Source organism: Somniosus microcephalus, chromosome 8 (assembly GCF_052327205.1).
Source record: "Somniosus microcephalus isolate GS21.2 chromosome 8, FLI_Smic_1.0, whole genome shotgun sequence".
Taxonomy (NCBI): domain Eukaryota; kingdom Metazoa; phylum Chordata; class Chondrichthyes; order Squaliformes; family Somniosidae; genus Somniosus; species Somniosus microcephalus.
Genome location: NC_140994.1, coordinates 141,382,455 through 141,409,784, shown reverse-complemented (window position 1 = coordinate 141,409,784; position 27,330 = coordinate 141,382,455). Strand labels below are relative to the sequence as shown.

Here is a 27,330-nt window from a genome sequence, read left to right as displayed (position 1 = left end):
AGCTGGGGAATTTAAATTCAGTTGATTAGATAAATCTGGAATATCAGAACTACCTAATTGTTGTAAAAACCCTTCTGGTTCACTAATGTCCTTTACCGAAGGAAATCTGCTGTCCTGACCTGCTCTAGCTACTCCAGGCCCACAGCGAACTTCCCTCCTAACTGCCCTCTGAAATAGCCTAGCAAGCCATTCAGTTGGATCAAACCGCTACAAGAAGGTATACCTTCGCCACACGGACTGCAGTGGTTCAAGGTGGTGGCTTGAGGGCAATTAGGGATGGGTAATAAATGCTGGCATTGCTAGTGATGCCCACATCCCATGAATTAATTAAAAAACAATTGCACTAGCTTGCTGTAACACCAACAGTCAAATAAATAAAAGTAAAGATTCAATTAACTTGATTTTTATAGTCACAGTCCATTAGTATCTATTTGACTTTATGGAAGAATGTTAGACAACATCTAGAAAAAATATTGGCAATCAGAACTCAACTACCCTTTGGGTTGAGTTAAGTTGTTCATTTCACAGATCAGCAGCAATGTCTGAGAATCAAAGACATCTCTGAACTCATGACTCTATGCTGATGGTTGCTAGCTGTACTAAGAGCAAGATACAGGAAACTTTTTAAATCCGGCACCGACGTGGTGCCGGTTCATCAAAAATTCCAGATAACCGAGAGCTATAGTAAAAGACACGGAGAGTGGAGAGCTCCGTATAAAGCAACAAACCCTGTTGCTTAGCAACAGGTTCAGAAAAATGGCCACAAGTTCCAAGCGTCTCTGTAGCTTAGCAACACCCTTGCACAGCAACAGATCGAGGAAGGCAAGTAATATGAACCTACTCCTGAATTTTGCCAGTTAACCGAGATTTCTGGTTATTTAGGTGCCGGTAAATCGAAAGTTTCCTGTACACCAATATGGACCATTTTTCATAAACAATTACAAATTGTAGGTGAAACTCAATTTTAATTTCCCTCATTTCACATGCATATAGCAAGAGGGCGAGTAGACATTTCAAAAAAGATTTATAAAGTTATATACCAATACAGTAGTGTGTAAAGTACAAGAGTGTACAAAATTACCTTTGCATTTTACAAGCAAATTTATTCTTACGGAATATACCTAGTAACCTCAGCCAACCAAAGCAGACATTCTCGTGCTCTGCAGAAACTGCCCTATTCATGATATAGCAGAGGCGATGAAGTATGAACAATCTGCTTGCTTAAATTTTCACTTAATATTTTTGGTATGCCAGGCACAATGACTCATGTAGCCCAAAGGTTACATATGTATTATGAAGACAATTATTTTTACAAGACTGCCTTAAATCAAAACAGGGTAAAGAAATAATTGCCCAGCAGAATGATAGATACACAGCATGTACTGCACTATCCGTTAATATTTCCTATTTCTAATCATGTTTAAAAAAAAAATCACAAACTTCAAGCACCTTTACTGCATTTTTAAAACTAGTATTGTACCACTCCACATTCCCATTTTAATAAAAGCTCAAAGTTGCATTAGTGTAAACACCACTCATTTTTAACCATTATACCATACATGGAGGAATGATTTAAGGCATTTTACAATACATTCAGCAATATACAAGGCACTAACAGAACTGTTCAAACTTTTAGAAAAGCAGGTGGAAGCTTATAAAATGGACAATAAGAGACAATTTACATTTTTTGGTACAAAACTTTCCCTTCAAGTGAGTATCTTTGGAATATACAGGAAGCACACCACACTCAAATATGGCTTAATTGAAATTGTCAGTAACATTTCATATATAGCTTAACAAAAGCAGACAAAAAAAAGTGTTGATGTCTAAATAGCTAGTCTTATTCCACATACAGCAGATTCAAATACAAGATCCAACACTTAATCCAAATCTTCTACACAAAACGTATCAGGCCAACAGAAAGGAAATGCTCAATCCCAAGTTTTAAAAAAAATAATGGGAATCTCAATGTCAGGACAGATGAGGATACAATCTCTACCTGTACTCACCCTTACACACTATATTCCCTAAACAAAATATCTAATGCATTAATAGAGTCCACTGTTCCTTGTTGGCTGACTCGTGTAGAGCAGGACTGCAACCCACATTTCAACAAATGGCTACAAAGAACAAATACTAGCCGGACACAAAAACAACAGGAAGAACAAATACTGGCCGGACACAAAAACAGGATGAAGAGTGGATTCTTCGAGCAGCACAATACACAAAATACTTAAAAGTAACCAATGATCGTATAACTTCTGACCAAATCTCCCAGCATATTATTACCACTCACTCCCATACAATTTCTTTTGCCAAAAATTGGACTATCACAAGGTTATAAAAACAGAGCATTACCATCGTGAAGTGTCATTTCTATGTTGGAAGTCATCACCGTGTAAATATATTTCAGTGGATTTCATTTCCGAATAAAAGGCTAAAAAAAAAAAAAACAGCTGACCATGACTCCCCTAATAGTTTACTCGATATGTTCCACTCGAGAATGGCAATGGCTTGGCCAGTCTTGCCCGGGATCGCAGAATATATTCGGAGGGATTGGTATTGCTTTGCTGCTGGGCACGCCTCCGTGGGGTCAGGAGACCAGTTAGGAACGGCCTCTTCTCCGGGGGTGGTTGATTTTCAATATTGCCAGCACAGCGACGCTTGTTGCAGCCTGCACCCTCCTGGAGCTGGCGGACTGCGTGATACTGCTCCGCAATGCATGCATTTTTTTTCTTCAGGTCCAATTTTAGCACAATCATCAGGTTCTGCAGCTCTACCAAGGTGTGATCCTGTCAGTAAGAAAGACTCTTCAATTTCAAGTTCTCTACAGTGAAAATAAAATGTCCTAAATGTACTCGCACTGAGGGCAAGCCCATCCCAATTAAAAAAAAACACATTTGGCTTCCCTCGACATACACACTCCCAACCAGAAGCATATCTAGGGGAACTTATTCAGTCTCTTACCAGAACCATTCTAAAATTGCATCATGCAGCCTCAGCCCAGGGATAACTCTCCCCTCACTGCAGAAGTGCTAGGTCTGTCAACAGCTTCTCAGCAACGTGGTTGAGACCGGTAACTCATCAAGTGACAAGCATAGCCAGGCATTGTACTAAGCACATAGACTAGCAGGCCCGAATTTTGATTTCTGGTCTGTGCTGACTTAACTCATTTTCAGCCAGGACAGCAGTTGAGGCACAATTAGACTCAGCACCCTTGGAGAAAAAAAGTCACAGTTGCAAATCCATACACTAACTAGCGACTCCGGCTGGAAAAGGTACGTGTGTGGATATGAGGCAACGACTGGATGGGGCTTGCCTGTGATGCCCTCCAATGATCAAATGATCTGCAGACATGAAGAATGGCCACTTCAACAGGGTAGCAGAGGGCCAGTGGTACTCAATTGTACCACAGCGAGACTCTGCACCTTTTGAAGATAAAGTACCATGGTCTAGATGTGAACCCAGATTCCTCCATAACATCCATGAGTTACACGAGATAGCGTGCTGTACAATCCTACAGCCATTTTTGGGTGTAGATATGTCCCTTCAACACAGTAGTCAGCTTTATTCTCAATCTCTGGCCAAAACATCTTCATTGGGGAATGCTGCCTACAGCTGACAGCAAGTAGTAATTATAAGTCAGCTAGAATCAAATCAGAAGCAACTCAAAATGCTCACGATCCAGATTAAGTAGCAAGGCAGAGGGACAGTGCAGTGGGAGACTGAAAAGGTGTAAAATCTTAATTACAGTTTAGCCAATTAAATTTGAAACACTGTTTAATCTTATTTTCAAATGCTGGCAGCTAAATACAAATGCATGCAATGTGTAAATATTAAAACTGCAGTTTTGTAATAGCAGAGTGGTTTCAGCAGGATTCTTTGGTGCTAGTGACCATAATTCTGCTAGATTTAAAGTAGTTATGGAAAAGGACATGGATAGACCTGGAATTAAAATTTAAATTGGGGAAAAGCAAATTTTGCTAAGCTCAGAGGGGATTTAGCCATAGTGGACTGGAAAAGGCTACTTGAAGGTAAATCAGTGTCAGAGCAGTGGGAGGCATTCAAGGAGGAGATCCGGAGGGTTCAGACCAAATATGTGCCCTTAAAGAAAAAAAGGTGGGACTAACAAATCTAGAGCCCCCTGGATGTCTAGAGACATACAGGGTAGGATAAAGAAAAACAGGGAGGCGTATGACAGATACCGAGGGCTAAATACTCCAGAATTTTAAAGGAGTACAGAAAGTGCAGGGGTGCAATTAAAAAGGATATTAAGAAAACAAAGAGAAAGAGAGCATGAAAATTTCTTGGCAAGTAAAATCAAGGAAAACCCAAAGATGTTTTATAAATATATTAAGAGTAAGAGGATAGCTAAAGAAAGGGTAGTGTGTGTGGAGGTGGGAGATGTCGGTAGGGTTCTTAATGAATACTTTGCGTCTGTTTTCACAAAGGAGAGGGGCGAAGCAGACATTGCTATCGGGGGAGGAGTGTGAAATATTAGGTGAAATAAACAGTGAGAGAGGAAGTATTAAGGGGTTTAGCAGCTTTAAAAGTGGATAAATCCCCAGGCCCAGATGAAATGTATCCCAGGCTGTTAAGCGAAGCAAAAGAGGAAATTGCAGAGGCCCTGACCATTTTTCAATCCTCCCTGGCTTTAAGTGTGGTACCGGAGGACTGCTAATGTGGTACCCTTGTTTAAAAAAGGGAGAAAAGGATAGACCGAGTAATTACAGGCCAGTCAGCCTAACTTCGGTCGTGGGAAAATTATTGGAAAGAATTCTGAAGGACAGGATAAATTTTCATTTAGAAAGACACGGATTAATCAAGGATAGTCAGCACAGATTTGTTAAGGGAAGGTCGTGTCTGACAAACTTGATTGAATTTTTTGAGGTGGTAACAAAGGAGGGTAGTGCGTTTGATGTAGCGTATATGGGCTTTTGATAAGGTTCCACATGGCAGACTGGTCACGAAGTTAAAAGCCCATGGGACCCAGGGCAAAGTGTCAAGTTGGATTCAAAACTGGCTCGGAAGCAGGAAGCAGAGGGTAATGGTTGATGGGTGTTTGTGTGACTGGAAGGCTGTTTCCAGTGGGGTTCCGCAGGGCTCAGTACTAGGTCCCTTGCTTCTTGTGGTATATATCAATGATCTAGACTTGAATATAGGGGGTATGATTAAGAAGTTTGCAGATTATACTAAAATCGGCTGTGTGGTTGATACTGAAGAAGGATGCTGTAGACGAGGAAGATATCAATAAATTGGTCAGAACAGTGGCAAATGGAATTCAATCTGGAGAAGTGTGAGGTAATGCATTTGGGGAGGGCCAACAAGGAAAGGGAATACACATTAAATGGTAGGACACTGAGTAGTGTAGAGGAACAAAGGGACCTTGGAGTGCATGTCCACAGATCCCTGAAGGTAGCAGGCCAGGTAGATAAGATGGTTAAGGCAGCATACGGAATGCTTGTCTTTATTAGCTGTGGCATAGAATACAATAGCAGGGGGGTTATGCTTCAACTGTATAAAACACTAGTTAGGCCTCAGCTAGTATACTGTGTGCAGTTCTGGTCACCACATTACAGGAAAGATGTGATTGCACTAGAGAGGGTACAGAGGAGATTTACAAGGATGTTTCCGGGAGTAGAGAATCTTAGCTACGAGGAAAGATTGGATAGGTTGGATCTGTTTTCCTTGGAACAGAGGAGGCTAAGGGGAGACCTTATTGGAGGTGTATAAAATTATATGGGGCATAGATAAAGTGGATAGAAAGGACCCATTTCCCTTAGCAGAGGGGTCAAAAACCAGGGGGCACAGATTTAAAGTAATTGGTGGAAGGTTTAGAGGGGATGCGAGGGGAAATTTCTTCACCCAGAGGGTTGTGGGGGTCTGGAACTCACTGCCTGAAAGGGTGGTAGAGGCAGGAACTTGAACCACATTTAAAAAGTACTTGGATGTGCAGTTGGGATGCTCTAACCTGCAGGGCTACGGACCAAGAGCTGGGAAGTGGGATTAGGTTGGATAGCTTGGATAGCTTTTTGTTGGCCGGCGCGGACACGATGGCCCGAAATGGCCTCCTTCGGTGCTGTAACTTTCTATGATTCTTTCTTGCAGCTGATGGATCAATTAGCATCCAATGTAACTGATCCATTACGATGTTGATTGGCAGATATTGGCTATACACAAAGGTGGTGGTCCACCACCACCAGCTCAAATTTAAAGCTTGGAAAAACACATTAAGTAATTGCTGATTTTACTTGTAGCCAAGCAGAAACTGTTGCACCAAAAACAAGGCCTGCAAGAGAGCATCACAGGGAGCAATTAAGTAGAATACACACATTACCTTTTAACATTAAAAAAAAATTAGCCTTCCAGTTCTGTGATGCCGACCTTCAAATTCTGCCCCCCTCCCACCCACCAAAATACAATTATTGGCTTCATACAATTTTGTCTGAACAAATGCTTTGAAAATTTATCCAAGGTTGCAAGTCTCCCTACTTCTCTCTACATTTTTGAAATCTGTGCATTGAACCAAGATCAATGTGGGCTGAAGGCTGCCGCTGACTTATAGTCAAAGGACAATTGTAAACATACCTGTTTTACCATTAGGTCTTCACACTTGGCTAGAGTCTGCCGTAGTTTCTCTGCTCCAGTGTTGTGGCAACATGCTCTCTCCGATGTCTGCAATGCCTGCCCTATTTTCTGTAGCTCTTTCTGCAGGGCTTTTGCAGTCTGAAAATTAAGATATTAACGGAGATCATCACCAAAAGAGGTATCAGGAATTTTTATTAAAGCAGAAGGTTATTAGAATAGAGAATGTCCTGGCAGAAACAGTAGTGCAAGAAGAATTCATAACAGCTTTTAAAGGAGGAGGAGAAGTGGATAAATCATAGAATTATATTGGCCCATTGTGCCTGTGCTGGTTCTCTGAACGAGATACCAATTAATCCCACTCCCCTACTCATTCTCCATAGAGATACCAATTAATCCCACTCCCCTACTCATTCCCCATAGAGATACCAATTAATCCCACTCCCCTACTCATTCCCCAGATACCAATTAATCCCACTCCCCTACGCATTCCCCAGAGATACCAATTAATCCCACTCCCCTACTCATTCCCCATAGAGATACCAATTAATCCCACTCCCCTACTCATTCCCCAGAGATACCAATTAATCCCACTCCCCTACTCATTCCCCAGAGATACCAATTAATCCCACTCCCCTACTCATTCCCCAGAGATACCAATTAATCCCACTCCCCTACTCATTCCCCATAGAGATACCAATTAATCCCACTCCCCTACTCATTCCCCAGAGATACCAATTAATCCCACTCCCCTACTCATTCCCCATAGAGATACCAATTAATCCCACTCCCCTACTCATTCCCCAGATACCAATTAATCCCACTCCCCTACTCATTCCCCAGAGATACCAATTAATCCCACTCCCCTACTCATTCCCCAGAGATACCAATTAATCCCACTCCCCTACTCATTCCCCATAGAGATACCAATTAATCCCACTCCCCTACTCATTCCCCATAGAGATACCAATTAATCCCACTCCCCTACTCATTCCCCATAGAGATACCAATTAATCCCACTCCCCTACTCATTCCCCATAGAGATACCAATTAATCCCACTCCCCTACTCATTCCCCATAGAGATACCAATTAATCCCACTCCCCTACTCATTCCCCAGAGATACCAATTAATCACACTCCCCTACTCATTCCCCAGAGATACCAATTAATCCCACTCCCCTACTCATTCCCCAGATATACCAATTAATCCCACTCCCCTACTCATTCCCCAGATACCAATTAATCCCACTCCCCTACTCATTCCCCATAGAGATACCAATTAATCCCACTCCCCTACTCATTCCCCAGAGATACCAATTAATCCCACTCCCCTACTCATTCCCCAGAGATACCAATTAATCCCACTCCCCTACTCATTCCCCAGAGATACCAATTAATCCCACTCCCCTACTCATTCCCCATAGAGATACCAATTAATCCCACTCCCCTACTCATTCCCCAGAGATACCAATTAATCCCACTCCCCTACTCATTCCCCAGAGATACCAATTAATCCCACTCCCCTACTCATTCCCCAGAGATACCAATTAATCCCACTCCCCTACTCATTCCCCAGAGATACCAATTAATCCCACTCCCCTACTCATTCCCCATAGAGATACCAATTAATCCCACTCCCCTACTCATTCCCCAGAGATACCAATTAATCCCACTCCCCTACTCATTCCCCAGAGATACCAATTAATCCCACTCCCCTACTCATTCCCCATAGAGATACCAATTAATCCCACTCCCCTACTCATTCCCCATAGAGATACCAATTAATCCCACTCCCCTACTCATTCCCCAGAGATACCAATTAATCCCACTCCCCTACTCATTCCCCAGAGATACCAATTAATCCCACTCCCCTACTCATTCCCCAGAGAGATACCAATTAATCCCACTCCCCTACTCATTCCCCATAGATACCAATTAATCCCACTCCCCTACTCATTCCCCATAGAGATACCAATTAATCCCACTCCTACTCATTCCCCAGAGATACCAATTAATCCCACTCCCCTACTCATTCCCCAGAGATACCAATTAATCCCACTCCCCTACTCATTCCCCAGAGATACCAATTAATCCCACTCCCCTACTCATTCCCCAGAGATACCAATTAATCCCACTCCCCTACTCATTCCCCATAGAGATACCAATTAATCCCACTCCCCTACTCATTCCCCAGAGATACCAATTAATCCCACTCCCCTACTCATTCCCCATAGAGATACCAATTAATCCCACTCCCCTACTCATTCCCCATAGAGATACCAATTAATCACACTCCCCTACTCATTCCCCATAGCCCTGCAAAAGTTTCCTTTGAGTATATATTCAATTCCTGTTTAAAAGTTATTATTGAATCTGCTTCCACTTTCAGGCAGTGCAATCCAGATCATAACTTGCTGCATTTTTTGCCAATTATCTTTAATCTGTGTCCTCTGTTTACTGACCCTCCTCTCCATGGAAACAGTTTCTCCCTATCTACTCTGTCAAAAATCACTCATAATTTTGAGCACCTCTTAAATCTCCCCTTAACCTTCTTTGCTCCAAGGAGAACAAACCCAGCTTCTCTCATCTCTCCACTTAACTGAATTTCCTCCTCCCTGGTATCATTCTGGTAAATCTCCTCTGCACACTTTCCAAGGCCTTGACAACCTTTCTGAAGTGTGGTCCCAGAATTGGACACAATACTCTAGCTGTGGCTTAACCAGTGATTTATATAAAAGGGTTTCCATAACTTTCTTGCTTTTGTACTCTGTCTCAATTTATAAAGTCTTATCAACTTGTCCTGCCACTTTCAAAGATTTGAGTATGTGAACCCCCAGGTCCCTGTTACTGCACCCCCTTTAAAATTTTACCATTTAGTTTATACTGCTCGCTTCATTTTTCCTTCCAAAATACAATACTTCTCTGCAATAAATTTCATCTACCAATTTCACCAGTCTAAGTCCCCCTGAAGTCTGCTACTATCCTCCTCACGGTTACTATATTTCCAATATTTGTGTCAATATTTGAGGAAAAATCAGAAAGGATAGAGGAAAAAGGGGTGGAACTGAGTGGATAACTCTTCCAGAGAGCTGCCACAGGATTGATGGACCAAATGGCCGCCTCCTATGCTATAAAATTTTATGATTCCCATTCTATTTGTTGTAGTCCCCTTTCCGTCGTTCACATTTGTACAATGGGGTTTGTCCATCTGTCCTTAGGCAAATTTTAAGGTTACAAGTAGCACATACAAGCTAGATTATGTTTCAAGGTAACCAGGACACTGCACTCAAGAAACAGACCAAGTGCACAAACTATGTAAAACCATTGAGAGACCACCTCACCCACAATGGTTTCTCAATTTGTTCCTATGGCACTTGTCATTAATCACCACACAGCAGCATTGCACATCAAGCATTCCAGCTAGGCTCCCTCCCTTGACAGCATTGCTCAGATGAATGCATCATAGTGCCTCAGTGGTGCCATGATGAAGCTATGTGTAGGCACCCAAAACCTCTCAGTCGTCTGCTGGCCACAAAATGTTAAAGAAAAAACCCACTATGCTAGATTAGACCAAGAGGGAACTACACGACTCACCCTCTGTCCCTCTTCTAGTTTTCGGTCTGCATCAACTGTAAGATGTTTCATTCCAGCAGGAGGCTCGACCATGTCCTTGTATCGCTTCAATTCTGTAACATGGCAGAGAAACAGTCCATCACAAAAAACAATGATTGTGAAAAACCATCGCCAAGCATATTTTTAGTCCAAACTAGGCAATGACTCAAAATCCAAAGGCACATGTCCTAGGGAAATTCCCACTAGTCTAGATGCCAAACATTCAAATTACAGTATTAGGAGAGACATTTAATGGGTGGATAGGAGGATAAAGGCTGCTTTTCAAGCCAGTAGAAAAACTTCGTCACAAAAGTAGTTGCTTGCAACTTGTAGGTACGCAAGAACTGGTGCAGAAATTGGACTAGAACTTCGATCCCAGGCAGGCAAAGATTACTTACACTGCCACAGGAGTCAGAACCTAGGTCACAGGCAAACTGAACTGTGGAATGGAGTTCACAGTAAATGAAAACTATTCCATTAAAATTGCTATGCAAAAGGAAAATTAAATTAAAACTGGATATTGGGAAAGTTCCTTTCAGCCTGTAGTTAATCTCCATTAGTAGCTCATCCTGGGGGTCACCATTGACCAAAAACTTAACTGGACCTGGACCAACCACAAATACTGTGGCTGCGAAAGCAGGTCAGAAGCGGTGTATTCTGCAGTGAGCATCTCACCTCCTGACCGCCCCCCATCATCTACAAGGCACAGTCAGGGGTGTGATGGAATATTCTTCACTTGCCTGGATGAGTGCAGCTCCAACAACACTCAAGAAGCGCGACACCATCCAGGACAAAGCAGCCCGCTTGATTGGCATCCCCTCTACCACCTTAAACATTCACTCCCTCCACAACTGGCGTACCGTGGCTGCAGTGTGTACCATCTACAAGATGCATTGCAGCAACTCGCCAAGGCTTCTTCGACAGCACCTCCCAAACCCATGACCTCTACCACCTAGAAGGACAAGGTGTTCCTATGCACCTGCTGCCCATCACCTCTTAAGTTCCTCTCCAAGTCACACCATCCTGACTTGGAACTATATCGCCGTTCCTTCATGGTCACTGGGTCAAAATCCTGGAACTCCCTCCCGAACAGCACTGTGGAAGTACCTTCACCACACGAGCTGCAGCGGTTCAAGCTGGCGGCTCACCACCACCTTCTCAAGGGCAATTAGGGTTGGGCAATAAATGTTGGCCTTGCCAGCAATGTACCCTCTAATTTTTTTTGGCACCGTGCAGCCCCTTTATGGGGCTGCGCGGGCCATTCAAAATACCATGCATGTGCGGTTTTTGCATTGAAAAAAGTCAGCAAGCCAGCTGCGTGGGTTCCTTGGCCAATCCCGTTTTTGTTTCCCATTTGAACTGACTATTTATGCACAAAGAATAACCAAGTTGATTTTTAATAAATTAACTGGTTCCTCAGAATTTTAAAAGAATTACTGCAGGTTTTCAAACGTGGTTCAAAGGGGCAATGTGTTGGTGCAATGAAAAAGTGGCATTGCATCATAACTGACTGCAATTACAATTTCTTAGTGCTCTTCAAGCAGTTAAGAAACCACTAAACCACCAATGTCAAAGCTCAGCAATCCATCTGTGTATAGTGTGCAACTGTTGAAGGGAACTGAACGCCAGCAAAGAGCTACCCCATGGGCAAGGCTCTGCAACTGCTGGAAAGTATAGTAATGGAGTAAGAGAAGTGCATTTTGTGTGTGTGGGGGTGGAGAAGGACAGCTTTCCCTGTATGCAAGAAGGTTCAAGAGCAGCAATGCAACCATGATGGAACATAGGAGCAGGAGTAGGCCATTTAGCCACTTGGGTCTGTTCCACCATTCAATGAGATCATGGCTGATCTGCAACCTAACTCCATATACCTGCCTTTGCCCCATATCCCTTAATACCTTTGGTTAACAAAAATCTATCAATCTCAGATTTAAAATTAATTGATCTAGCATCAATTGCCGTTTGCGGAAGAGTTTTCCAAATTTCTACCACCCTTTGGGTGTAGAAGTGTTTCCTAATTTCACTCCTGTAAGGTCTAGCTCTAATTTTTAGGCTGTGCCCCCTAATCCTAGACTCCCCAACCAGCGGAAATAGTTTCTCTCCATCTACCCGATCTGTTCCCCATAACATCTCTAAAACTTCAATCAAGTTACCCCATAACCGTCTAAATTCCAGGGAATACAATCCTAGTTTGAATAGTCTCTCCTTGTAATTTAACCCCTGGAGTCAGAGTATCATTCTGGTAAAACTACACTGCACTCTCTCCAAGGCCAATGTATTCTTCCTAAAGTGTGGTGCCCCAAACTGAACTCCAGGTGTGGTCTAACAAAGGCTTTTTATAGCTGTAGCATAACTTCTACCCCCTTGTACTCTAGTCCTCTAGATATAAAGGCCAGCATTCCAAAAGCTTTTTTGATTATTTTCTGTACCTGTTCATGACATTTTAATGATCTATGTACCTGGATCCCCAAGTCTCTTTGGACCTCCACTGTTTTTAAGCTTTTCACCATTTAGAAAGTACTCTGTTCTATTGTTTTTAAGGTACAAAGTGCCTACATTGAAATCTATTTGCCACAGTTTTGGCCATTCACTTACTCGATCAATATCGCGAAGTAATTTTATGCTTTCATCGATACTGCCTACAATGCTACCCACCTTTGGGACATCAGCAAATTTGGATATGTGGCTTTCTATCCCATTATCTAAGTCATTAATAAATACTGTGAATAGTTGAGGCCTCAACACAGATCCCTATGGGAAACCACTAGTCACATCCTGCCAATTAGAGTACCTGCCCATTATCCCTACTCTGTCTCCTGCCGCTCAGCCAATTTCCTAACCAGGTCAACAATTTGCCTTCAATTTCATGGGCTTCAACCTTAATTAACAGTCTCTCATGAGGGACTTTATCAAATGCCTTCTGGAAGTCCATAAAAATTCCCCATCCACTACTTTAGAATTTCAAAACCCGAGATGATCACTGTTCTACATTCACTCAGATCAGATGTCCCCACCAATGGCATGCGTGAGCAGGACCAGCTGGTTGCCATGCAGGTCAGTGGCAGCTCTATGCCATCATACAGCCATGTATAAGTGACATAAAGCACCACGCCAAGTGACTGCAGAGACCAATTGTGGTACTGATGCAGGTCTCAAGGCTAGTCGCAGATACAGGTGGACAGCCTTTTGCATCACCTGCAGCTTGGTCATGTTGCCATACTTCACTGCTAGCTTCTCGACTACATTTAATAGATTATATCCCCAACCGAACACAGAAAAGTTCATGACACATGGCAGCAAAACAAATACTGAAAACAAAGTTAATTCATTAATGTTGCAGTCCATTATTTTATCATTGTGCAGAAATACATTTTCAGTTATCCTAATATGTCAAACGTAAACAGAGATGATAAATAATAGTCAGTGACTAAATACATGCAAAAGAAAAAAGAGTGCCCAGTGAGAGGACATGTTAATATGACCCATGTGCACCTGTGAATATCTGTCTGTAATCACCGTTCTGCTGCTGGTTCTTGTGGAGATGAACATAATGTGGGTCAGGACCTTTAAAATCAATTTTTACCTATTTTCAATAATAAATTTTTTAGGGTGGTGAATCGGGTAAAAACAATTTCCTCAAATGAGAAAAGAAAACAAAATTTCCCATCGTTACCAAAATATCCAGCCTGGAAATGTGTGTGAATTGAATTGGGGATGTCAGCACGTACACCGTGTGCTGTACGTACCATGCTGACATGATTGACAGGACGCACGTACAACTCTGGAATTGCACAGCAATCCAAGCCGGAGTAATTTTGATTTCTTAAGGGAACCTGGATCAACTCTAGATACTGTTGGGAGGATCAGATTCTTTTTTACTATAGAAAATAGCAGTCTCATTCCTAGATGGGAATGGAGCAAGGACAGCAGTGCACTGGAACAGTTATCACACTGACCTAGAAATTCGGTGACGCCCCCACCGAAAAAAATGGCCGCCCCGCACCTCCACCTTAATTTGCGCCACTACTGCCACAGGTAGGCCCCGTGAACCGGGCGCGATTTGCGACCGGCGTTAGAGGCGGGCGCGACCAAATATCGATCGGGGCGCTGCGCACACCGATGACGTCATTAGCGCCCCGTTAAATATCGCGGGAGGCGTGGCAGGTGGCACTAAAGCCACTGAGTGCCCTCTTTAGGCGCCAACTGGTGCCGTAGCCCACTGAATTTCTAGGCCACTGATTCCTGAAGACCAATGTCATCAATCATAGGCTGAATCAGGTCATTCATCAAGGCAGTTTAATAAAAGCAATATTACAACGATTCCCATGTGTAACCTCCAACATCATAGTGACAGGCAAGTGGTGATTGAATGTCAATCATCACAGCCCCAGGACATCACTGCAGGAGGTCCTCAGGGCAGTGTCCTAGGCCCAGCCATCTTCAGCTGCTTCATCAATGACCTTCCCTCCAACATAAGGTCAGAAATGGGGATGTTCACTGAGGACTGCACAGTGTTCAGTGCCATTCACAACTCCACAGATAATGAAGCAGTCCATGCCTGCATGCAACAAGACCTGAACGACGTTCAGGCTTGGGCTGATAAGTGGCAGGTAACATGCGCACCACAGAAGTGCCAGGCAATGACTATCTCCAACAAGCGAAAGTCTAACCACTGCTCCTCGACATTCAATGGCATTACCATCGCTGAATCCCCCGCCATCAACATCCAGGGGGTTACCATTGACCAGAAACTTAACTGGACCAGCCACATAAATACTGTGGCAACAAGAGCAGGTCAGAGGCTAGATATTCTGCAGCGAGTGTCTCACCTCCTGACTCCCCAAAGCCTTTCTACCATCTACAAGGCACATGTAAGGAGTGTGATGGGATACTCTCCACTTGCCTGGATGAGTACAGCTCCAACAATACTCAAGAAGCTTGACACCATCCAGGACAAAGCAGCCCACTTGATTGGCACCCCATCTACCAACTTAAAACATCCACTCCCTCCACCACTGGTGTACTGTGGCTGCAGTGTGTACCATCTACAAGATGCACTGCAGCAACTCGCCAAGGCTTCTTCGGCAGCACCTCCCAAACTCGCAACCTCTTCCACCTAGAAGGATAAGGGCAGCAGGCGCATGGGAACACCACCACCACCTTCAAGTTCCCTTCCAAGTCACACACCATCCTGACTTAGAAGTATATCGCCGATCCTTCATCGTCGCTGGGTCAAAATCCTGGAACTCCCTACCTAACAGCATTGTGGGAGTACCTTCACCACACAGACTGCAGCGGTGCAAGAAAGCAGCTAACCAACATTTTTGCAAGGGCAATTAGGGGTGGACAATAAATGCTGGCCTTGCCAGCGACGCCCACATCCTGTAAAAACAAACAAAAAGTGGTGCCTGTGAACTCTAAATAATTGTGGGCCGTCATTTAGCTTAATTGTTCCTTTTCTTTTAAGTCCCTTGCTTTTTTTTGAGTTTTAAAAACGAGTTTATACGGATTCTCTCGATGTGGGAATACATGGCTTCAGGCTTCACTGGACAAACTGACCCGACTCGAGGTGGCCCCTGTGGATACCGGGACAGTCTTTGCAGGATAAAAAGTTAACAGCAGTGACCTTCACTGCCACTGGTTGTGCAGTGCACATGGTTCACTGTCCCTGCGGATTTTCATGTTCCAGGTGGCTCACCCCTGTCACAGCCTGCCCAATTGGTGTGAGCTTCCTCATCCACTATATCCAAGTAGCTGACTGTTCAGCAGGTGGTACCTGCAAGTTGGCAGCTGCCTTCTCCTTTTGCTTCACTACAATGAGCCCACCAATGGCATTCTCTATGTAAGAAATCCTTACTATTCAGTTCTTGATAGTTTGAAATCTTCTCATTTGTTAATCTTACCTGTTTTTGAACAGTAGAAATGCTCAATAGCACTGACCACACAAAAAAACCATTGGTTCTTTCTCCTGACATTTCTGCCCTCTTTACTCATCTATTATTTGCCAAGATTAGCAAATGCTAGTGTCAACCCAAAGGTGCACTCACCTTCTGCATTGAATGCTGCTTTGGTTTTGCTTTGCTCCAGCTCAGTCTTTACATTTACCAGCTCCAGTTGCAGAGTGTGCAGTTCATTACTGAGGTTCATACTGGCCAGGCGAGCAGACTGCCTTGTTGGCTGGCCAACGGACTTTCGCTCTGCCTTCAACTGCTGAATAGTCGCCTCTAGTTCACTGATTTTCTTCGACTTGGAGGGATAAAACAATCTCTCAATAAAAAAAATTGAGACCAAGGAGCTATTACTAAAATACTACAGCCATTTGTGTTCTTCTAGGAACATTACAACAAGTATCCCAACTATGTGGGATGCTGCTACCCTTGGGCTTTCCCCCCTACGGACCTACCTTCCTGCCAACCGGGTCAGCCTCTGGACCGCCTGATATTCACCAGCCTGGAGTCAGCAAGCTGCGGATGTCCGCTCAGGGTGTGCAACTTGCTGGTGGCATGGTAACGAGGCCCGGCCTCAAAATAGATCGGGTCTCCCACCAGCCAGCCACCCAAGAGTTAAAATCTGCCCAGTAGTTTCAGCTGATACTTTGAGTGGAATAGCAAATGAATTCTAAACCCAGTTCCTTGAATGGTGTCTATTCCCACAAGTGGAATACACCTTTCTACATTCTCCTAGAAAAGAAGTATAGCTACAGTCAAAGGATGCTCCAATTCTCACCACCCAAGGTAACCCTCCCCATAAAAAAGTACCAATATATTGGGAACAAATACATAGCTGGCTGGCAGTTGAAGGTATTAAAATCATATGCTGATCTTTGTAAGCCACCTAAACAATCCTAGCAATTATCAGTTCTAAGCATTTGACTTTTTCCTTATTGCGCCACAAACCAAAATAGGATATAAAGATTATTCTAGATATCACAATATTAGTAATTAAAAAGGGACATTTCTTACCGATACTTTACCATCACACGTTTCATCGTCAGAATCATCAGAATCTTGGTCTTCAGCAGAGGATAGCTGATAATAGAATTTCACATACTCTTGATAGTTTTTCATCTTTGCTTCAAAGGCATCTTCCAGACGATCCTTTTGTTCCTCAAGTTGCTCTCTGTGAGGGTAAACAAATGGTTGAATTTCACCCCGTTCCCACAAGGAGGCTGCCTTCTCTCCCAGGAAACTGGAACGTAAATTGAAAGCTACAACATGTTTTCCTTCACAATATGCATTTTGGTGGTCTGTGGGTGAAAAGGGGTTTTCATTGCAAAATACATGTCAGCTGTTTTCAGGGGCTGCTCTAAAAAAAGATACTGGTGAAGTAGAGTATTTAAAAAAAGGTTCAAAGTCCATCTCTACAGATACGGAAGAGGACAGGAAAAAAAACACACTGGCAAGACAAATGAGACCCAAAGTTCAAAACGGTCAAGGAATTGCATATGCATGTTGGATCACAGTTAACTAGTATGTAAAATTTTCAAAAAGGTTCAAGTATGTGATCCTCAGTATCTCAGGGATCTACATAAAAATGTTAGTGGAGGGCAGATCTCAAACTTGAACTGGAACCATCTCCAGCAATAAACGAAGCTAAAATACAGCACAATCTACACATCCAAGCCCAGGGTACAGAAAACGGTTCAAGCCATCCTTTGAGTATCAGCTTGACTCAGTGGTAGTACTTTTGCCTGAGTTAGGTCGTATGTTCAAGTCCCAGCCCAGAACTGAGGGATTGGTGCACCTTCCGGATGTTAAACCATTGGACGCAAGTGACCCAGTGAGACTTTTTCGAAGAACAGCAAGGAGTTGACCCTGTATCCCAGCCAACATTTATCCTTCAACCATCACCACCAAAACAGATTAACTGGACTTTTATCTGATTTCGGTTTGTGGGAATTGTGGTAAACCACTTTTACCGTTCACTATCGTTACACTATAGTTATCACTGTTAGATCGTTTCCCTATAGTTATCACTGTTCACATTGTTGTATCACTGTACGAGGTCGCCTCTGGTCACGCTGCTATACCTGGGCTGACCACTGCCGACTCCGCCCATGGCTCCGCCTACCTGCCCGGGTATAAAGGTGGTCGACTGGCTGGTATTCCTCCTTCTTGGATCCGATCACCCACGAGGGTGGGCTCGGTTATTTAGTCAATAAAAACCTATAGTTACTTTCTTAACTCGTCGCTTTTCATTGGACGAATTGATAGGTATATCAATTTTATTGACTAAATTTTAAAATGTCGTCACTTGAGCAGCCAAACAACCAGTCAACGGAGCAGCCAAACGACCAGCCAGACGCCCAGCTACAACAGCCACAGCAGCCAGCTTGGCTGCGAGCCCTCAAACCACCGTACCTGGATCTAAACCCACAAGCAACAAACGCAGCCCTCGACTTCAAACACTGGCTGTGCTGCTTCGAATCCTACCTGGAAGAATCTGGCGTCCCTCAGAGATCCAAACTGAGAGTTCTGACCGCCCAAGCGAGCCCTAAAGTATACGCACTCATCCAGGACATTACTACTTACGAGGCCGCTATCAACCTACTGAAACAGCAGTACCGGAGCCCGGTAAATTCCATGTATGCCAGACACCTCCTAAGATCCCGCCCGCAACAGCCAGGAGAGTCTGTAGCTGAATTTTTACGGGCGCTACGAACACTCGGCAGGGACTGTGACTTTAAAGCAGTATCGGCTGCAGAAAACACTGAAGATAACATCCGTGATGCCTTCGTGAAAGGCCTTCGGTCCGACTACTCACGGCAGAGACTGCTGGAATCAAAGGACCTCGACCTGAACACAGCTGCAGCCTTGGCCTACTCCCTAGAAGTGACCCAGCGGGACCTCGAGGTGTATTCCAGGTACAGTTCGCGACTCTGGGACTCGGGCCCGACCCCGACCGCAATACCCCTCGTAGCGCCGCCCCCGGGACCTACCTCAGCGTCGGCGTCCCGGACCCGATCGGGACCGCCACCCCCGGTACCGGCTGCGACTTCGGACCCCCGCGACCGGGCCGCCGGCTGCTTCTTCTGTGGGCAGGCGAAACACCCGAGGTCGCGCTGCCCAGCCAAAAACGCGACGTGCTCCAGCTGCCTGAAGAAAGGCCACTTCGCGAAGCCCTGCAGAGGGAGAGCAGCAGAGGCCAGCAGTGCCTCATGCGAACTGTGGGGGCGGCCATCTTCTATCAAGGCCACAGATGAGCAATGGGGGCGGCCATCTTTGATCCAGGCAACCGACGCCAGCAGTGCCTCGTGTGGGCAGCCATCTTCTCCACCATTTTGCCCCACCTCGTGGGCGCCTCCATTTTACCCACCACGCTCGACCGCCACCTTACCTCCAGACCTGACGACCGCTTCACCTACAGACTACAGCGACCCGCTCAGCCACACACTAGCCTCCGTCACACTAGACCAAGCTCGCCCGCATCAGCTGTCCAAGTCAATGATGGACATCAAAGTAGACGGCCACGCCACGACCTGCCTGTTCGACAGCGGAAGCACGGAGAGCTTCATACATCCAGACACGGTGAGCCACTACTCCCTCACTGTCCAGCCAACGCGCAACCGGATCTCGATGGCATCGAGGTCCCACGCCACAGACATCAGCGGCTACTGTGTTGTGACCCTGTCGGTTAAGGGCACGGAGTATAAAAACTTTAAACTCCTCGTCCTGCCCCAGCTATGCGCTGCCGTCCTACTAGGGCTGGATTTTCAATCCCACCTCCAAAGCGTCACTCTAGCATACGGTGGACCCCTCCCCCCGCTCACAGTCGACAACCAGCAGCCTTTAAATCGCCCACCGCGTAACACCTGCGGCCTATCCACCCTCAAGGTCCCGCCACCTTCCCTGTTCGCTAACCTCACCCCCGACTGCAAACCCGTCGCTACCAAGAGCAGGCGGTACAGCTCCGGGGACAGAGCTTTCATTAGCTCTGAGGTGCAGCGTCTCCTGAAGGAGGGCATCATCGAGGGGAGCAGCAGCCCCTGGCGTGCCCAGGTTGTAGTCGTTAAGACCAGCAATAAAAACCGCCTGGTCATCGACTACAGCCAAACCATAAACCGGTACACCCAGCTGGACGCATACCCCCTTCCCCGCATATCTGATATGGTCAATCAGATTGCTCAATACCGGGTATTCTCTACCATCGACCTTAAGTCGGCCTACCACCAACTCCCTATCCGCCCCGAGGACCGCCAGTATACCGCCTTCGAGGCGAATGGCCGCCTCTACCACTTCCTTAGGGTCCCCTTCGGCGTCACCAACGGGGTTTCAGTCTTCCAAAGGGAGATGGACCGGATGGTTGACCAGAACGGGCTGCAAGCCACGTTCCCCTATCTAGATAACGTCACCATCTGCGGCCGCGACCGGCAAGACCATGACGCTAATCTGGAAAGATTCCTCCGTACGGCCCACCGGCTGAACCTCACCTACAATAAGGAGAAATGTGTGTTTAACACCTCGCGCCTTGCCATCCTCGGCTGCGTAGTAGAGAACGGAATCATCGGCCCCGATCCCGAAAGAATGCGTCCCCTCATGGAGCTACCCCTTCCCCACTGTCCAAAGGCGCTGAAGAGAACCCTGGGGCTCTTCGCCTACTATGCCCAATAGGTGCCGAATTATGCGGACAAAGCCAGACCCCTCATGAAGTCCACCTCCTTCCCCCTTACGGAAGAAGCGCGCGCGGCCTTCTCCCTCATCAGGGGAGACATTGCTAAGGCCACTATGCACGCAGTGGATGAGTCCATCCCCTTCCAAGTGGAGATGCATCCGACTTCGCCCTAGCCGCTACCCTCAACCAGGAGGGGAGACCGGTGGCCTTCTTCTCAAGGACCCTACAGGGCCCTGAGATCCGACACTCTTCAGTCGAGAAGGAGGCCCAGGCGATTGTGGAGGCGGTACGCCGCTGGAGGCATTACCTCGCAGGCAAGCGATTTACCCTCCTCACCGACCAGCGTTCGGTCGCTTTTATGTTTAATAACAAGCTGAGGGGTAAAATCAAGAACGACAAGATCTTGAGGTGGAGAATCGAGCTATCCACCTACGATTATGATATCTTGTAAGCCTGGTAAGCTGAACAAACCCCCTGACGCTCTATCGCGAATTACATGCGCCAGCGCGCAAATTGATAGACTTCAGACCCTCCACAACGACCTCTGCCACCCCGGGGTCACCAGGCTTTACCACTTCATTAAGGCCCGCAACCTGACCTACTCCATCGAGGAGGTCAGGACCATGACCAGGAACTGCCAGACCTGTGCCGAGTGCAAACCGCACTTCTTTAGGCCGGACAGAGCAAGCCTGATCAAGGCCACCCGCCCCTTCGAGCGCTTGAGCATCGATTTTAAGGGGCCCCTCCCGTCCTCTGACCGTAATGTGTACTTCCTCAACATTGTTGATGAGTACTCCCGTTTCCCCTTTGCCTTCCCCTGCCCAGACATGACCAGCACCACGGTCGTTAAATGCCTGAACGACCTCTTTGCCTTGTTCGGGTTCCCAAACTATATACATAGTGACCGGGGCGCCTCCTTCATGAGCGAGGAACTCCGTCAGTTCCTACTAGCGAGAGGCATCGCCACTAGCAGGACCACCAGCTACAACCCCCGAGGGAACGGCCAGGTGGAAAGAGAGAACGCGACGGTATGGAAGGCCGTCCTCTTAGCCTTAAAGTCTAAGGGCCTCCCAACCTCTCGCTGGCAGGAGGTCCTCCCGGCGGCGCTGCATTCCACCCGGTCACTACTTTGCACTGCCATTAACGCCACCCCCCATGAACGAATGTTTGTTTTCCCCAGGAAGTCGACTACGGGAACCACGCTACCAACTTGGCTGACCTCTCCGGGGCCTGTCTTGCTGCGAAAGCACGTGAGGGCCCATAAAACGGACCCCCTGGTCGAGAGGGTGAACCTCCTGCACGCCAACCCCCAGTACGCCTACGTGGCATACCCAGACGGGCGGGAGGACACAGTCTCCTTATGAGACCTCGCACCCTCGGGCACTCCGGAGACACCACCGCTACCCCCCCCCCAACCAACCCCCAATTCCAGCCCAGGTAGACGGTACACCGGAACCCCAAGAGCCTTCGCCTACCTCGCAGACGCCAGCATTAACACCGGAGAACGCAACACCGCCGCTGCGACGATCAGACAGGCTTACGAGGCCTCCGGACAGACTGACATACCAGAACTGGTAGTACACTTCACCCCGCCGGACTCAAATCTAAACAAGGGGTGAATGTGGTAAACCACTTTTACCGTTCACTATCGTTTCCCTATAGTTATCACTGTTCACATTGTTGTATCACTGTACGAGGTCGCCTCTGGTCACGCTGCTATACCTGGGCTGACCACTGCCGACTCCGCCCATGGCTCCGCCTACCTGCCCGGGTATAAAGGTGGTCGACTGGCTGGTATTCCTCCTTCTTGGATTCGATCACCCACGAGGGTGGGCTCTGTTATTTAGTCAATAAAAACCTATAGTTACTTTCTTAACTCGTCGCTTTTCATTGGACGAATTGATAGGTATATCAGGAATTTGCTACACTTGCCTACAAAAACGTGTGTCTATACTTCAAAAATTCATTGGTTCTGAAGCGCTTTGTGATGTCCCGAAGATGTGAAAAGTGGTACATAAACACAGTTCTTGCCTTTACACAGGCACAGCACCAGTTTTGCCTTTTCATCGTGGATCTCAGTTGAGTAATTATCAAACCTCAAAATGCAAAACAATTTTGGATGAGTCCAGTACAACATATCTTCATACCCTTGCCAATCCTTAGTGATACTTTAATATTTACTTAAAAATTAACCATAGTAGGCAAGTGTCACACTCTACCCAGCAATATCTACCTCCAGTGTCTCTCCATTGTGTTGTATTGTTCCATCATCTCATTGACAACGCTTTGCCTGATCTCACTTTCCATTAGCAGCTTCTCCTGCTTCTCCTTAATTAGGTGTTGTTGTAGGCCTTCAATAACTTTCTGCAGTGACTGAGGAGTAAACTCACAGTCAGTTAAATGATAAAAGCACAAGACAGACAAAAAAATCAGAAACCAAAGTCAGCTTTTTGCAGAACTGTTGACAAGTCACCCCATCTCAGCCAGGGGCAACAAAAGCTTTATAAATTTATTAAATGCCAGTAAGTAAATGTTTGCTGAGGATAAGGTCACCAACTAACAGATTAACAAGTGTATTTCAACCAGAGCATGTGCAGCTTCCATGGAAACCGCAATATTAACACACACTCTCCAACTATCAGTTTGCTTCTTGTTACAAATGTGTATTTAAAAAAAATGCAAGTTATTAAAAAATCAGGCCAGATTTTCCTGTCAAAATAACATGAGGCTAATGGTACTCAGTTATTTATGCACAAATGGTGCAGCAACCGGTAGATGCATGGTTAAACAAGAATATCCAAATATTGCTGTCAGAGTTGTGCCGCTACGCTGAGAGCATTGCAAAAACAGCAACTTCCTGTCTGCTCACCATTGAAATGCTTTGAATAACATGAAGTTGCTATATTTGCACAGTAGACACAAACTAAACTCTCCATAGAAAGTTAAGTCTTGTCATTTCAAGTCGAAGTACCCTTTTAACAAAGTGATGTGTTAATTACTGCCAATCAACCTCTCTGGCACTGAAAATTAACTATTAAAAGTGTCGAGTTTCATTCCTCCAGGTATTAATTGTTGTTAGAGATTTAAAAAAAAAAATTTTTTTTAATATTTAAATTTTAAAAACTGTGTCTCTTTCTCTCAATCCAATCTTTCTTTTCCTCTTTCTCTAGCTTGAATTCACCCTCTCTAATTTACACTTCCTTCTCAGTCTTTGAGCTGTTTATTTCACAATCCTTCAATCTGATTGGTTGTTTGCCCTGTTCACTCAGGTCCCAGATGCCGTTTCCCTCGCTGCGTTGTTATCAGCTCACTTTCAGCAACACGTCATGCAAAAAATGTAAAAATCTAAACGTGCAGGAGCAAGTCTACCTAATGCAGAGCCCGTTAGAAGCCCTACAACAGCAAAATTTGGTGCTTTATATATTTTGTAACACTGTTGAACTGGCATTGACTGCTTTGCTTTCTTCGTTCCCCACTACATAAACTAGAGCTGTACAGCCAAGACCCTACAATCTTGCAACACAAGGGAAGACTAAAGAGGCACCGAAGACCAAGGACCTTATGATAGAAATTTTCTGCTTTAGGTGCCAATGTGCAATAAGAACCTACCTCCTTGTCCAGTATACTGATATCAGTCTCATCTTCACTGTCATCCTCATCATCCAATTCCTCCTGTTCCTCAACTGGTTCTTGAGCATTGCAGTTGTTCCAGCCATCATGCTCTCGGAGTAGTGACCGGATAGAAGGAAACAGCTTCAATGAAGGTGGCTGTATCAGCTACAATGAAAGGTACAGCAATCAATCAGATATATCCCATTAAACTGGGTTCGTGTGGTATACAGTAACAGATTAGATCTCAAACTAAATCACCTCCTGGTACCGAGCGCTGGGAACAAATCAGAGACTTTACCATTGAGTATATTAAGCAATATTATAATAGTAATTGTCAAAGATGGCCATACACATGTGACATGCAAACACCAAAGTATGTGAATTTCTTTTTATAGTGTAGGAGCTGAACCATGTTCAGATATAGCAAGTAGTGTCAAAAGAATCCCAAAAGACCAGGCCACTTGCTAACTGCTATATTATCCTGGAAAGTGATCTGCCAATCACCGAGTTCCTACTTACTGCTAAGTGAACAGAGGCATTTGGTGTAAAGAAACTTGCCTACGGCTTTGCCTCACCCGGGAATTAAAGCCGCTCATTTGCGAGGCGAGCGCACTATCCACTATATTATAGGAGCCCAATATTAGGCAATAGTAACCCCTTATTATTATTATATTAGGCAATAGTAACCCCTTATTATAAGCACTTTTCATCTAACCCCTTAATTTGCCTAAGAACTGCGTACCCTTTTCTTCAAAAAGGAGCAACATTATGTAGAGTACATTTAATCGATTGAATTTATATATTAATTCAACAGGACTTACACCACCTGTCTCAAGAACAGACTGCTAGAGACAAAGATGGAGATTACTTTTACATAAAAATAATGGTAGCTGACTACAGACAAATGTTGTAAAACATTGTTTTATCTCAATTAAGTCAATAGTGTGACTATCAAATGATGAATGTTTGACACCTGGGGATTTTTATTTATTGTAGTGATAAACCCAATACAATGGAACAGCATGGCCCACAACATCAGAGCTCCAGCATCAGTTGCCATTTAGGAGGACATAGGTCCAAACCCAAAAATCCCACAAGACTAATTGCTCACCTCAGCCATGCAGTCAGTCTGGGGTGGGGTAATTTAAATAAAGGTAGCATACAAGATCAAATAATGTTTAGTGGAGCACTGTCCTTAGTGAAATTGATAGTCATGATTGTGGCACATGCCTGCAAAGTCACAAGAGTATAAAAAGGAAATCAGGCTAGAAAACATCTTGTATAAAAAGAACTCAAGTGAACAGTGCAGTACAAGAGCCAGGGAAGACCGTTACACCTCAATTTCAAAAGCAAAACCAAACCAAATATGCACAGGTGACAGGTCCCAAATCATCACTGATGAGATTCCGTAGTAGCTTGCACTATTCACTAGCTTTTATACGGTCATTATGAGAGCTGTGGATTGCTTACCTGGCTGGCAATAGCAGAGAATTTCATGACCTGCAATGTTTCGTCATACGTGGACGCACACTGATTAATGTTCACGATCATACAGGACTTCCCATGGTTAGAGAAAAATCCTTGGAACACACGAGTCAATTTACTGTCCCGGAAGGGCACCACATTAGGCTTTGACCTGGAAATACAGCACAGATACTTCAGGAATCTGGTCACTCAGAACAAACTTGAATCACAAGGAGGTCAAGTGCCAGAAGGTGGCACTTGTGAGCTAGTTGCAAGGCTGCCTAGTGTTCAAATCACCAAGCCAAGTCAGAGACTCAATTCACAGCCAGCAGTGCATCACTTAGCAATAGACAGGGAAGTCAACTTTCCGAAATAAGGAAGAATAAAAATCTCAATTTTTCTCATTCAATTTCTATATTCTGCTCTGTAGTGGCTGTACATTAAAAAAAATAGAAGTGCTTTCACTGCATATGCACAAGTTTTGATGCCTTTATTCTAATTTCTCACTTCCACTGGACAGGCAGCTCCATATCCATGCTACTCCAGTGGCCGCGTGACAAGATTGAAAATCTGCAAGAGCTGGCACAATGAAATGAAGTGGAGTGGACCTGTAAAAGAATAAGATCATGGTGTACGTACTTGATCTGCTGGTTCTGGCGCAGGGCATTGATACACCTGCTTAGTGTGTGCAGGGAGGTGTTGATGTTAGTTGCCTCCTTCATCCTGTCACCACACTTCTGTTCTTTGCAGCGTTCAGAGCCCGCCAGGTCACACAAAGTTAGTCTGATGTAAAGAAAAGGAATCAATTATTGGTTTTGCCTGGGTTACAGCAAATTCTTGACTACAGCAAAAACAAAGTTTAAAACGGAAGAGTTTTCCCATCAGCAGCACAAAGTTAACACTGTCAATTTCCCCCTCTCAAATGGTGTTTTTGTTTATAGAGTGCTTCCCCAAAACAGCAGGAGAAACAGACAACACTGGCAGAGTGGATGCGCTGTACCTGGCTCTGCCAACAGCTGGAGCTACTGAAGTATCTGGCAATAGAAACTCCAATACAATTCATCTATGCTGTTTAGCGGCGCAACTTCTCCAGTTACTCCCCCAATGGTGTCACCATCAAAAAAAATTCTCTGAACCAAAAAGTTTTCCACCTTAAATAGTTTTTAAGTATTGTTTAAGTGAAGGGAGTTCTGGCGGTGAGACTAAAAGATTCACAATAAAAACAGTCAACAAAAGTCATGGAAACGTTTTGAGGTGGGTAGACAATACACTGCAGCATCATATGTGCAGGTTCATTTTACAACGTAAAATTTGCAATCACTAAAAACGAGAGATACATAGCAGTCTTTTTAATCTATCCCGCTGGACAGGAAACAGGCCTGCTCGAGTCTGCTACCCGTTTTTACTTTCCATTGACTTCAATGGAGAGTAAAAATCCAGCATGGTGC

General features: G+C 44.9%; 1 protein-coding gene across 2 annotated transcripts in view; it reads right to left on the bottom strand.

Moving 5' to 3' along the window:
* Positions 1-945: 945 nt before the first annotated feature.
* The window catches only part of kif20a (kinesin family member 20A), a 58,954-nt gene continuing 32,569 nt past the window's right edge, over positions 946-27,330 (bottom strand). The window contains exons 10-18 of one of the 2 annotated variants that reach the window (XM_085995190.1): positions 26,522-26,665; positions 25,889-26,054; positions 24,416-24,583; positions 23,040-23,170; positions 17,158-17,314; positions 16,243-16,441; positions 10,181-10,272; positions 6,589-6,726; positions 946-2,792 (exon numbers count right to left, since the gene is read on the bottom strand). In XM_085995190.1, the coding sequence (XP_085851316.1) occupies positions 2,472-2,792; positions 6,589-6,726; positions 10,181-10,272; positions 16,243-16,441; positions 17,158-17,314; positions 23,040-23,170; positions 24,416-24,583; positions 25,889-26,054; positions 26,522-26,665 (1,516 nt within the window). In that variant the 3' untranslated portion in view covers positions 946-2,471. Of the gene's footprint in view, positions 2,793-6,588; positions 6,727-10,180; positions 10,273-16,242; positions 16,442-17,157; positions 17,315-23,039; positions 23,180-24,415; positions 24,584-25,888; positions 26,055-26,521; positions 26,666-27,330 lie in introns of both variants that reach the window. The other variant, XM_085995189.1, reaches the window with a different exon arrangement.